General features: G+C 38.7%; 1 protein-coding gene across 2 annotated transcripts; it reads right to left on the reverse strand.

Annotated features, from left to right (window-relative positions):
- Window positions 1-694: 694 nt before the first annotated feature.
- Window positions 695-12735, reverse strand: LOC129779169 (isopentenyl-diphosphate Delta-isomerase 1). 2 transcript variants are annotated; one of them, XM_055786460.1, is made up of 4 exons: window positions 12623-12735; window positions 11791-12287; window positions 11299-11445; window positions 695-1230 (listed from the first exon to the last, which is right to left on the reverse strand). In XM_055786460.1, exons 2-4 carry the CDS (start codon window positions 12073-12075, stop codon window positions 922-924), a joined length of 741 nt encoding a protein of 246 aa, XP_055642435.1. In that variant the 5' UTR covers window positions 12076-12287; window positions 12623-12735; the 3' UTR covers window positions 695-921. The 2 variants fall into 2 exon arrangements, with proteins under 2 accessions (XP_055642435.1, XP_055642436.1); XM_055786461.1 differs by having other exon boundaries at window positions 12642-12662.
- Window positions 12736-13913: the final 1178 nt, after the last annotated feature.

Raw genomic sequence — 13913 nt, forward strand, 5'->3', positions numbered from 1 at the left:
AAACTTCGCTCCACTCGCAAGCGCAACCGGTGAAAAAGAACACTATTATTCGATGTGAAAAAAACACCTTTGTTGGATCGATTAAAAACTTGTCCGATCTGCTTGCGAGTTGTCGAACCGTTATAACCACGATAACGAAAAATAAATTTTAAGCGGGACGAAGTTTGCCGGGTCAGCTAGTTTTAATATAAAAAAAATATTTTTTTAACATTTGTTTATTCAAACCCAATCGATAGCTTTGGTGACATTTAAGAATGTATTGAAGTTCGCACAATTTTAATTAGTTTAAAACTGCTTCAAAAGTATTATGACGGAAGCAGCCAAAGTTGCATGGAATCATGCAGTTTGCCGTATATTACTATTTTATGAAGCGAAGCGAGGCTTTCGGTGCTAAAATACATATAATGGTATTTATAATGAAAAAAGAAAGTTATAGGCACAGAAATTTCCTGCCAATTACAGCGTTTTCCACGGTTATTCATGGTGGTGCGTCTTACCATAAGTTCCCCTAATCCTAGGAAAATATTCAACAGTAGACAATTTCAGTTCGACGCATGTAATGTGTATTTACAATCAGCATACCAATCATTAAACCCAATTGGTCCCTAGTCGTAAGAAGAAAGAAGTACATTTCGAAACCAACTTAGATTCGGCTCATGGAGTTTTCTTTTTTTGTAAATCGGAACAAATTGGAATCTTGCATATAAAAGTATTTTGTTTGGCTCCACTGGTATTGCTATTTATAATTAAGTACTTAACTTCTAATGATTTGGAATCAGAAATTTAACATATGAAACATACAAAACACTCCTCAACCCAACGCTACATTTTAACGAAATCATAATGGCCCATAGCTATGCCGTAAATAGTATTATTGCTTTTCGTCCGCGGTCATCGATATGCTCTCACCTGTCTCACCCCTCAGAATCGTTCAATTTCGCTAAGATTTTCGTGCTTCTTCAGTCGATGCAGATTGTCCCACCAAAGCTTGAGTTTGTTTGCCAGAATCAGCCGGAACCAGGGGGTCAATGGGGCATTTAGGGCGGCAATCTGCAAATCCAGCTGATCGCGTCGGATGTAACGAATTTCGCTCACCTCACTCTCGTTCGGCTTCAGGTCCACGTTCTTCTGAAGGAACAGAATGTAGTCGATCTCGTGTTCACCCCAGACGCCGTCCCCCCGGTCGGCATAGTGGATTCGCGTCAGAAAGTGGAAATTCTCCGGCCGGGCCTGCGGAATAATATGTGGTTATAAGCAATTATTATAATTTGAAACTCACAGCATCCGTATTTCTGATGAAGGTTTGTAAAAGATTATTGCGAGACACTTGATACCCGATTTCGTGCTTCGTGCCGTTATGCAATTCTTGATGGGTTCGCACTAAGATGTTTCACGGGTTGGCGATCGGGCTCCCCAATACAACTCAACTGAACTGTTTCGTTGCGAATATTGTTTTGAAAAATCTAAAAATAATAGCTATGAAAGTGGAAAACTTGTTGCTTCTGCTGTCGTATCATTGTAATCGGAATCTGATTTTGAAGAGTATATTCGCGTTGACGGCATTAAACTTCTTGAGCCTTCGATGGGAGGCGAAGATGATTTGGTTTTACACCCCCTATAATATAGGTAATGGGTGAAAATAACAGACGAGTGGAAAACGAATACAATCTTGTTTTGACTTCCGGTTTGCTGAAACTGGCTCTAAGTGATCAGCAATGATGGAAAACCCCTACGATATGGGTATTGGGTGAAAGGGCTTTAAGGGGGTATTCTAGCGTAGAGACAACAATTTCGGACGTTTTATCGAATTCCGTAAAAATTAGTAAAAGAGTATTTTCCCGATCCATTATATCATTATTGGTTCATCTATCCTTTAACAATAAAACAAAAATCGAACGGAGAAAAAATATTCATAACTAGAATAGTTACAAGCTGATGAAGTGAGGTTCAAAAAAAAGTTGTGCCATGACGTACACCGGTAAGGCCGGTAAGTTTCGGGAAAAGCAACTTACTTTAGTAATTACGCCCGAATTCACTTCCTCTGATCTGAGGATTTCCATACCCGCACATTTTACTGTTGATAACGTAAAAAGGTGGAAGTGCGCTGTTTTGATCGTTTGTACAAAGTAAGCTTTCTTGTTAGTTAACGATTTTGTTTCCAGATGTTGAACTTTATAATATTAGTAGGCAAACCTTGTGGTGCTCCTTTGGCCGAGTGGTTAGCGTCATAACTAACATGCCGGGTGTTCGGGTGCGATTCCCGTTCTGGTCGGGGGAATTTTTCGTCAAAGAAATTTCTACCGACTTGCACTGTGATCACGCGTATTCTAGAGCTTGCCACTCAGAATGCATCCAAGGCGTGTTATTTGGCATAGAAATCTCAACTAAATACTAATAAAAATGACGCAAATAATACTACGTTGAGACGGCGAAGTTCCTCTAGGAACGTTAGTGCCATTGAAGAAGAAGAAGAAGGCAAACCTTCTGTGATGTCTAAAGAAGTCAATTTGAATTGTAAGACTGTGTCAGTGCTACACGACGTAAATGGTTTTTTGGTGATTTTTCCCAAAAGTGCGGACAAAGTGCTAATGGAGCCATTCGATATTTGGCTAAATCTTTTCACAGACACCTTTGTTCACCGAGCCAGGAAATTATAATTTACCGCCACAGCAACGAAGTTACGTAGCGAGCCACGAAGCTTTCCTCACCACAGCAACACCAACAGCGACAAAATTTACCATCAGCAGCAAGTTAACTAACCGGTGAGTCCGTTCTATTACGCACTTCTTCTGTGGAGGGTGGCGTCCAGAGAGGACGCCAAGGAGAATTTTATATGTACGGTCCCGAACATTGAAGCACGTATAAAAGCATCTCGACACAAAGCAGAGATAAAGCCCAAAGCACACCAGTCGTGACTGAAGAACACACATACACACAAACAATAGAAAGATATGAGGAGGACAATCAGGCCTAAGGGATAAAGGTTAAATGTTAATTAATGTTAAACATAAATGTTATCTGTTGAATAGTATATTACTCTCTGAAATATAGATCAATATTAATATTCTGAAGTTTGGCTTTTGGGAATACGTTGATGGCGCGCGTTAGAATTGTTCATGTAATCAGTCTTCCGTTTTAAGGAATTTGAATGAGATTTTCGTTGCAGTTCCATCAAGTAACGCTTTCTGGGGGAGAATAGCGACCTGGCCTGTGATGATATTCATTCAGACACGGGTGAAAGCTACCGTTATTTGAGGTTGAATGAGGTTTGATGTGGCTTTAGTTAGATGTTAAGGTCTGACTAGAGTATCGTAGCTTGGCTGGAACGATCCATACTTCCATTACGGAAGTAGCAGTACTAGAACTCGCCCTCAAATAGGATTCTAAACCGGGCAAATTGATCTTGGCGGGCAGTCTCCTTCGGGAGTGGCGCTTACGCCGCGCGCTTTTAGAAGATCGGCCAGCCCACGACTACACGCAAACACGAACGCCCACCCACATGCACACACACGCAAATATTTGATTGAACAAGTTCACGGACGAGAGTTATTCAAAACCATCTAATAACACAATCAAATGCGTTCTTCCGGTAGCAAGTGCCACCCGATGAGCCAGGCTTGTGTGAGTCTTTGATTGTAAGCGCCGAAGTGAAGACTTTGAATAATTACGAAGCAAAAGCATGGCAGTTCATACCGAATTACAATCCGAAGCACACCGCCAAGACCAGAGACTCGAACTAATTTGGGTCTCTAGTTTTCCAGAATGAAGTGATACCATCGACCCCCAAAAACTTTTTGGTTGGTCAATTGAGCAAAGTTGATAACATTTTCTCATCAATATATCATAAAATTCAGAAAATATCATGTGTAATTTATAATTATTAATAGAAGTTTCAACAATAACACTTTCCATTAAAATTTTAGCCATTCTTGTAACGAGTTGGTTCAGGTAACACCACTTATACTGTATCTTGTCGACCCCCGGGAAACCGAAATCGACCCCCTGGGGATCACTTTAAGAAACCCTGGGCAAGGCCGTCAAACAGTAGTTCCAGGATAACAATGTCGACGTCATGGAGTGGCCAGCGCTGTGACCGCTGTCACCAACCCTATAGAGAACCTATGGGAGATCGTGAAAAGGTCAGTGTGCACGGAAAACTATCTATCTATAATGTCGTGTACACCAGTGGCCGAAAAATGTAAAAGCCATGACCAAAACAAAAGAGCATGAGCCTATAATTTTAGCTGTTTCGGTTTCTGTATTTCTAAATGGCACAAAACTTGTTGCAGATTACGACAGGACTACGGACGTTCGCGTGAACTAAATGGAAGATGGCTGATGATCCGTTGTCGACTAGGTTATCGATTCTAGAGTAACCCACACTAAGCTTGTAGATGGTTGATGGTCCGATTTGTGGTGGTGACGAATGCTTAGCCGAAGTTGTGCAACTTGTTTTGACTTGAGCTGCTGGTCTCGTCTAGTCTAGCCGGAATACAAGGGATTTGCTTTCCTTCTGCGGGAACTTCTTTTCACCTTCGAGCCCAATCATGATGTTTCGCTGAACGCTGTTGGAAAGGATACATGGAGGAAGCTGATCGTGCTGAATTTCTATGTACTTTTCCATATCTTCGTTGAGAGGCCGCAGCCATAAGTCTCTGGCTCTGCCTCTGCCGAGTTCCAATCCAGCGTTCGTCTTCGACCTTTACAGTATTTAATCGATCCACCCTGACTGACTTCTGATGACATCGCGATGGAACTCCTCATTAAAATACAGTTGTGAGACCACCAAACATAAATCATAATCAGCATACATTGATTGACAGACACTTGCAGCTTTTGTGTGATAAAACACCACTTTTTGCTAGCGTATAACACAGACTTCAGGTTCTAGTTGAAAAATCCAATTTGATGCGTAGCGTAGTGTACAATAAACTTTCCAGCCATAATTTGGCTTTCCTGGTTACCTCGCACTAGTGGCGTAGTGTAGGGGGGGAGGCGGTCCGCCCCGACCATGATACTTATATATGTTTCGAAAAAAAACAAACTTTAGAATGAACGTCACCCGTTAGTGATTCTTCTTTGAAAGTTCATTCGCCTCTATTCAGTAATTTTAAAGTAAATCAAGCAAGACATATGTTAGCAGCATCTGATAGCTAAATGAAAACGTTGCCTCCCGAACTGGCATATTTTTACGACGAAGCTTCGGAAAACGAGTAGTTCCTAGTGATACAAAAATTTCGTGGACATTTGAAGTCCGATAGAATTAAGTTTCATCGTGAAATGGGTCTTCTAAGAATCGTTTCCAAATCTTACAGTGAGTTTGAAGCTATGAACTAACGATTTGCGTTTCTTCGGCACCTAATGAAAGAGGTTTATCAAAGTAGAAATCAATTAAAAATCATGATCAAAGGGTGGACTGGCATGCTAAAATGGATTGGCTTTGTTTGTTTATCTATAGTGAATCCTCCATCCCCACACCTCCTTCTTCTTCTTCTTCTTATATGGCACTAACGTTCCTAGAGGAAATCCGCCGTCTCAACGTAGTATTACTTGCGTCATTTTCATTAGTACTTAGTTGAGATTTCTATGCCAAATAACACGCCATGAATGCATTCTGAGTGGCAAGCTCTAGAATACGCGTGACCACAGTGCAAGTCAGAGGAAATTTCTTTGAAGAAAAAACAGGAAGTGGGTTATATCTATGGTATAACCGCAAGGGTGACGTAGGACTATCGTTGATTTAGAGATCATTTGTATGAAGTTGAATCTGAATTCAATCTGAATGAAGGAATATTTGGAGAACTTCGAAAACGAGAGCGTTACGTTGAAGGCACAAGGTTTTATGCATCCAATATTGGATACGGAAATATCCTACTGATGGGGAAGAATAATCTTCAGAAGCTATCCTGTTGATTGCGATTGATTGAAAAATCACAAAACCTAATGTATTTGGTCACAGTGTTACATGGATAGAAAACATTAAAATAAACTCTTTCATATGAATGTAATTTTAAATTCCCAGAGGAACTGGCAGATTATTTTCAGTAACGATTAGATATTTCCTCATTTTCCTCGATACTGGAAGCCCACCAGTGGTTAATGCTAACTCGATAACCATCTGTTAATAGCACTTGATTGAAACATATTTGGTCACAGTGTTACATGGATAGAAAACATTCAAATAAACTCTTTCTCATGAATGTATTTTTAAATTCCTAGAGGAACTGGCAGATTATTTTCCGGATCTTTCTCGATCCAAACGGAAAGAATTCCGTGCGTGTATGTGTGTGTGTAGCGGCTGCTTCGAGATCTTCCCGGGGAACCGTTTGTAGCATCACTCTCCTCCTGATGGATTCCCTTCAGGCCTAAGGTGCACAAACAGGCTCTTGGTGACACCGTTCATCCGCGCTTTCATGATAAATGAAGAGCTTCACCACAACAGCGACAACATGCTCCAATCGCTGTTCAATTAGAACTGAGTGGATTTCCGAGCGGCGCTCGCTTATATACCGATTGGTCAATAGCCTATTTTGAAAGCAAATTTAAGACTATTGAAGCAAGTTTTTGGATCACAAAGTAACAAGTATAGAACGCGTAGACATTTTATCTTTCGAATGAAGTGTTTATCATACCATTTCGTTCAGTTGTTTAGGAGCTATTAACACTCAAAATCTCGGTCTCCGGCGTAACGCTTTCGTTTTCGAAACTTTGATTTTACACCCCGGTATAGAAATGAAAGACGTAGTCCTACGTCAAAATTTCCCCGACCAGAACGGGAATCGAACCCGAACCCCCGGCATGTTACGTTTGACGCTAACCACTCGGCCACGGGAGCACAACCCCCACACCTCCACTCCAGCTCAATCCCACACAAAAGTTTGAGCTTGAAGAATTATCTTGAAAATGATTGTTTCACATTTCGTCCATGGCTTGTCAAAAAAATTTCAAACCCAAAAAATCCTCGATCGATCGGGAATTGAACCCAATACCTATGTCGGTATCAACCGTGAATTTATAATAGTCTTCCCGGTTGCTGAACATTACGATAATGGTTTGTTGGTGCGATCGTTCTCGAGTCCAGACAACTGAGCAAACCAGCCCTAATTCTAGCCAACACTTCACTTCTACGCATAGTTGTCCCATGTTCTAAAATCAGCAACTGAGAAAATGCAATCAAAGTTTTCTAACATATTTGCTTCCGTTTTACGCATAGTTGTCCCATGTTACTTTCTGACAATTTTCACTTTTCTTCATAAAACGATGTTTTATGCCTAATCTTCTGGAAAAACACAGCTCATAAAAAACCTAGTGTATTGCTAAACATAAATGCTTAAAGCTTCTGGTAGACAAATATGCTAAAAAAAACTTTTATGACCCATTCCATGAAGTTATGCACCAGAAAACCAAAGTTCAAATCTAGTTTTAGGAGAAAATTGAAAACGTTATTTGAATAAGCACTAATTATATCATAAATTTTTTGCAACAAATTTAATTTTTATGCACCAACCTTTGAGAGAGGCGAGGTATGTTCAGTAGTTTTTTAACTTAATTATATTTAAAATATTTTAGGTTTTCACTATTTTTATGTTTCTTGAGATATATCTGCACATGCTTAACCAAATTTCAATGTCTATATACCATTGAATGGGTGATTAAATGCTTGTTTGAAGAGCCGTGGGTGGACCGACGTTTCATTTTGTAATTTATGAGAAACGAGCATCTGAAAAACAGGTATTTCGAAGCGTTGTCACGTCACAAAAATAGAGCATTTTTTAGTTTATCAAATGAACATAGGTTCAAACATTTTAATACTTGGGTTTCTCTGAGCAAACAATGAAAGTCAACAACCCACAAAATTTGGTTGAGATCGGTCCACAAATAGAGAAGTATCAACTGTCTCCAGAAGTTGTTGTCACGTCACGAATAGTATTCGATCCATTCCAGTGTGACGTAACAACATTTTGACTCACTACAAACACTTTTTTTGCGTTTTCACGAATAAAGCACACAAAATTAAACGATGTTATGGTAAAATTAAGAAAATTTCCAACAAGAATCATCAGTTGGAGAATATTTTATAGTTAGGTTGGCTTGTTGTCAGTCAAATACTTTTGTGACGTGGCAACACCTGACTTTTTGATGTTTCGGACTGTTGAACATTAATGATTAATTTCATTAATTACCGTTTCGTTTCGAAACATACAAATGATATTTCTCCTAGGTTTTATCAACAATATATGAACGTAGATTCCATAATATAAAATATAATCTTATTTCAACTTCCGGTTTGCTGATGGTATTATTGAATGCTAAAAAAATATGGAAAAACCCATACGATATGGGCTTACCAGCGGAATTCGAATGTCGTATTCCGATGCCATTTTAGAATCGAGGATGTTGACTTCCGGTTCATTAAAAACGGATATAAAAGGCCGGGAATGGCATGAAATCCCACAATACGATCGTGAATGGTAATGTTGGCATATAACCATGGGTGCACGAAGAGGAATAAAAAAAGAATAATGTTTGATAGTGAGAGATAGGATTTAAGTGAGAGGGAGATAATGTTTGAGTGGGAAGAACCTAGCCTTAGAGCGACGTGTGTGGAGTTATACAATGGAAGTGCACATACAAATGTACACGCAAACATCAACGATTAACGATCAACAATCGAAGTCAACGTCAAAGTCAAAGTCATCTTCAATACGCAAACATAAACGCCCTTGCACAGGTATGTGAGTTTATCAAAAGTTTCTGATAGCAAAATCAAATGCGTTCCCCCTGTATTGAACGCCACTCGATGAGTGCTAGCCATTGATGGCAAGCGCCAGAGTGAACGTGTTAAACAATCACGATATAAAAACTGGAGGTCGGTTTTGGACCACCCCGACTTTTCCCAAATAAAGACATACCGTGTATTACAGGTAACAGGTAGATTCAAATTATATAGCTTTTTTTTTTGATGAACATACCATAAACAATTAAAATTGCCTTGTTTCGCAATGTTTCACAAACTAAAAGAACATAGAACTCATTTTTCACACAGGTCGGATATACTTCTTCTCTGACTTTGGAGGAATGAAAACGTAAAATTGCGCTAAAACGCTAGAATGAAGAGAATTCACCATATTATCAAATTGTCAGCGTTATGACATCATTGAAAATTCAGTAGGAAGCACGGTTGCGTTAGGACCATTTTCTCCTATGGGATGGACTTTTGGAATGGGAAGGGGAGATCTCAGAGGAAAGTAAGAAGTATTCAGAGTAATAAAATAACATAAAAAATAGTATATCGCTTGCTACAATACGGTGAAAATCTTATTTAATACAACTTATTGATTGTGTAACGTGACAACGCTTCGTGGAGATTGTTTATTCGCACAGAGCGCGTTGTCACGTCACAAAATGCATGCCGTCAAAATGCATGTTCTTGCGAGTTTTTTGAAAAACTGAGTATACAGGAATCTTCGTTCATCTTTCATTGCCAAATCATAGAACAAAGTTTATTTGTATGTATTGAAACGGAACTGCAAATACAACATTAATGTTCAAAAGTCGGAATCCGCAAAAAGACAGGTGTTGTCACGTCACAAAAGTATTGGGCTGGCAACAAGCGAATTCAACTGCAAAATATTCTCCAACTGAAGATTCTTGTAGGAAATTTCCTCAAATTCACTTTAAAATCGTTTACCATTTGGAAATCGTGTGATGTATACATGAAAGCGAGAAAAAACCTGTTTTTAGTGAGTCAAACCGTTGTCACGTCACGCTGGAATGGGTCTTATGCGTTTTTCTCAGTTGCTGATTTTGGAACATGGGACAACTATACGTAGAACCGCAGTTTGTCTATCAGAAGCTTTAAGCATTTATGTTTAGCAATACACTGGGTTTCTCATAAGCAGTAGTCTATTGTCTAATGAAATATGAATAGTTACCCTCATTTGAATCAATCGAGCTTGATTACGGGCTTAAAAATTCATGGTGGGACAGTTATGCCTAGAATATCAACATGGGACAATTGAACTTGATGTTGTTTTTATAATAGGTGTAAACAAACAATAAGTTTCTGGGGGTTTTCCGAAAGATTATGAATAAAACATTTTATAAAGAAGTGAGTGATCTGCAACATCTTTGCAGAATATAAATCTTGTTGTTATTAGCATTACTAAGAATGTGTACACGTGTTCTGTTAAACTTTTTTTTTATTTGTTTGAGAATTAGTTCGTTATTCCTAACCAGAAATGAGTGCATCAGCCCTGCTGAAAGCGTGACATAAAATTCTTGTTCTAGAACCGATTCATTTAATATGGATCTACAAAAAATAAATGGAGGGACAGTTATGCTTAGAATATCAACATTGGACAATTGAACTTGATGTTGTATTTCTAAATACTGGGAACAAACAATGAGTTTTTTTGAGTTTTTCCGAAAGGTTAGGCATAAAAATATCGTTCTATGAAGAAAAGTGAACATTGTCAAAAAGTGACATGGGACAACTATGCGTAAAACGGCAGTTCAGGCCCTTCATAATCGGAATGCAAACATATCTACTGGAACTCGTAATCATATCTGCATATCACTTTTTATTGCCCAAACACAGTAGAACCCCGATTATCCGCGGAATTATCGGGCGAAGTCATCGGGTACAACGTAAATCGCGGATAACGCAATAAAGGGTTAAAAATGAGGTGCAAACTCGAAAAAAATATTTTTGAGCATGAAAACTATGTTTCATCAATACAGAAATTATTTAACAATCCATCTGTAATAATCGAGGATAATCGAGGTTCTACTGTAGTTCCAAAAAGATAATGTCACTCAGTTCACGAAAACTTTGAAATGATCGCGCAATAAATTTGCTGAGCAATTCACCTCTCGTTGTGGAACAGTGAATTGACCGCCTAGAGCTAGGTTTGACGTCGTTGGACTGTGAATTAAATCCAAACGCCCCAAAAATCACCCTTTATTATTATATCCTTTAATTTAGGTTTTTTGGATCGGTCAATTTGATTTTTCATCTTAAAACGAAAACAAAGACGTTATAACAAATTTTGATTGGAGGGGTGACACTCAAGACGCCCGCTCCGGGTGTCACCCGGTCACACTACGCCGCTGCCTGGCACCAACTAAATAATGTTTATGACCAAAGTTGAATCTCATTTATAGATTTAGTTTGAAATATGAGAGATCAAATGATATAAGTAGTAGAAGATCCACAACTTATACTTAGATCTGAACACAGTAATACTACATAATAAAGAATGGGTTCTGTCACGGCAAACTATCAATCTGACTCACTTGACTTAACGGGATCCCAAGTTCGTAATTCAATCGCCGCTGGGCAGCCCGGCGGATTCCTAGCGCGTTCAATTCCTCTCGTTCGCCCTCAATGTCGTACAAGGGATGACTGCAGCAAGCATTAGTGTAACAATCGGGAAAAGTAATCTAAAAACAGAATGAAAGCAAAATACATATCTAAGATGAATGTACTATTGTTTATAAAATGTTCAGTTTTGTCCTCACAATCCTTCTTGTCCTCAAATACCCTATTATGATCATGAATTATGCATACTCCGTGAACACATTCGTAAAGGCCTAAGCCAAAAAGTGTAATACAAACAAAAAAAAGCCGCGATAGACAAAATTTCAATGCCAGCCTTGCGTGTCTTATCGTGACGTAAGAGTTGAATAATTCAAAAGAACTAGAGAAAGCAAACAGCTGAAAGCTACACGCGTGTCGCACCTCAATTCCACGCATTCCTGGCACGGATCAAACAATAACTTGCTTACCTTGTGTGTCGATCTTCGCTGTAGCAACATTTCGCCGTCCGAATTGAACAGAAATACGCTGAATGCCCGATGCAACCGGATGTCTCCATTAGAGTCCACCCGGTGACAGTCTCGTTTGGAAGCATTACCCAGCGATTGATCTTTCTCGTTGACCAGAATGCAGTTTTCCTCTAGTGCCTGTTCTTGCAACTTTGCTGCTGTCACAGCGGCTGCACTGCTGAAGTTGGTTTTGGCCTGCTGGTGAAGCAAGCTGGAAATCCTCCGGAACTGCGTCAATGAAGCCATGGTTTGTTACAGATCTTGTTATCGCTTGATCTACACCAGCTGTTCGTTTGTTGTATTTCAATGGATCCGGTGTTATGCAAATATATCCTCAAATCGAACGATGGCAACTTAAGCGTACTCACAGACCTAGTTTATCACTTAACATGCTAGCGCCTCGAAGACGAATTTGCGTCTGTCGATCAACATTCGTGACTCGCATTGACGACATTGAGCTGCGTGTTCCAGGGGCATGAATCAAAAATAATAATAGATTTTCAGGTGGAATCAGCACCGTTTTAAAAATAAAAATTATGAATAAAAATCAACTCTTTCGTATGTGAAATATGTATATTGAAATATGTAACACAAAATACGCTATCGATGAAGAAAATTTGAACGAAAATTTCGTCTGATGATGATTTTTATGTGATAATAGTAAGATTTAGTAGAAATATTAAAAACTACATATAAAAATGGTAGAGTAATAGACTACATTTTTATGTACTCATTGAACATAAAACGACAATTTTCATTCAAATTTTAAGATATATTGAAACTGTGTTCGGACCGTTTGTCTTATGAAATACCTATGCTTCACGCTAACTCAAAACTTGTGTGCATATCGACACTGTACCTCCGATACCGCGAGTTTGAGTGTTTACTTGAAGTGACGTCTCCGAAATTATCCATCAGAGATGCCAGATACTTTTCTCTCTATAAAATATCTGTGAAATTGCAAGTCAATAAATTACGGAAAATGTCTGTAAAACTATGTTTTCGGGAAAATTTATTTTCTCTCAAAGCGCACATACAACCTCCCGTCACCGCAAAATCAACGGTTCGGTTTGAATTGGGAGGTATAAAACAGGACCTGTATACCTCCCAATCTAAGAGATGCAATCCTCTTAATGTAATTATGACTGTTTTTGAAAGGTTAACGCTATGTTCTTCCAAGTTGTATTAATTGAGTGTGTAGTTAAGTGATGTTTGCATTCTATTGAAAATAGTATACTCACTAAAATATTTTTTTTTCCTTTATTGATTTAATTAGGCTCAAGTGGATAAAGAGCCACCATCAAGCAATACATTTTAAAACTATTTGAATATATTATAACTACATAACTAAAATAATTATGTCATCAGCGAATCCAATGACTTTGTACCCTAAATCAGCTAGGTTATTATGTTATTAAGAATGAATCGACAACTAGAACCACATTAAAGAAGAGAGAACTCCTCCATGAGGGCAACCTATTGTTGGTTTCGTAGATATTGTAGATCCTCTTAATTTAGCTGTTATCAGTCGGGTTTTGACGTACTACGTCTTTCATTAAGGGTGCCAAATCAGAAAACAGGTCACGTTTTTATGAAATAAAGTTAACGTTAATAACTATTTTTGCCGCGAACGGATTTTGGCGATTTACATACTAAACGAATCGGAAATTCCCTAAGGTTTGTTTTATATGCTATACATTAGAATCCCTTGGTTTGTAAATGGTTAAAATTCATGAAAACTTTAAGCGTTTCTATTTTTTCATACATTTGTTCAGTCCATTTGTGTGCTTTCCCGAACAGAACTGTCAATAACGAGCAACTTATCGACGAGCAACGAAGGGGAAATCGTAGGATATAAAGTCACCGTGAACAAAGGAAAAGAAGAAAAATGAAGGGGAATACCTGCCTAGATTATAAACAGTGGATCTCGCAGAGGCAAACTTTCATTCGGCATCGGACTGTTGAGCAATCCAGTTCACTTTGCTTTCGCTGCGCTTCAATCTGAGATTGGACCCCACCAGTGGTAATTCAATTTGGATATCGTTGTGTGGTTTTTCCAGTTCGTTTTACGCGTTATTCGTACC

The sequence above is a fragment of the Toxorhynchites rutilus genome, chromosome 3 (assembly GCF_029784135.1).
Source record: "Toxorhynchites rutilus septentrionalis strain SRP chromosome 3, ASM2978413v1, whole genome shotgun sequence".
Classification (NCBI taxonomy): Eukaryota; Metazoa; Arthropoda; class Insecta; order Diptera; family Culicidae; genus Toxorhynchites; species Toxorhynchites rutilus.

Bases quoted from the DNA above. Each gene is read 5' to 3' on its own strand.
- LOC129779169 (XM_055786460.1), bottom strand. From the start codon at position 12,075: ATGGCTTCATTGACGCAGTTCCGGAGGATTTCCAGCTTGCTTCACCAG. The intron at 11,446-11,790 runs GTAAGCAAGTTA...TTCTGTTTTTAG, and splicing joins AGCGAAGATCGACACACAAG to ATTACTTTTCCCGATTGTTA. The intron at 1,231-11,298 runs GTGAGTCAGATT...ATTATTCCGCAG, and splicing joins TTGGGATCCCGTTAAGTCAA to GCCCGGCCGGAGAATTTCCA.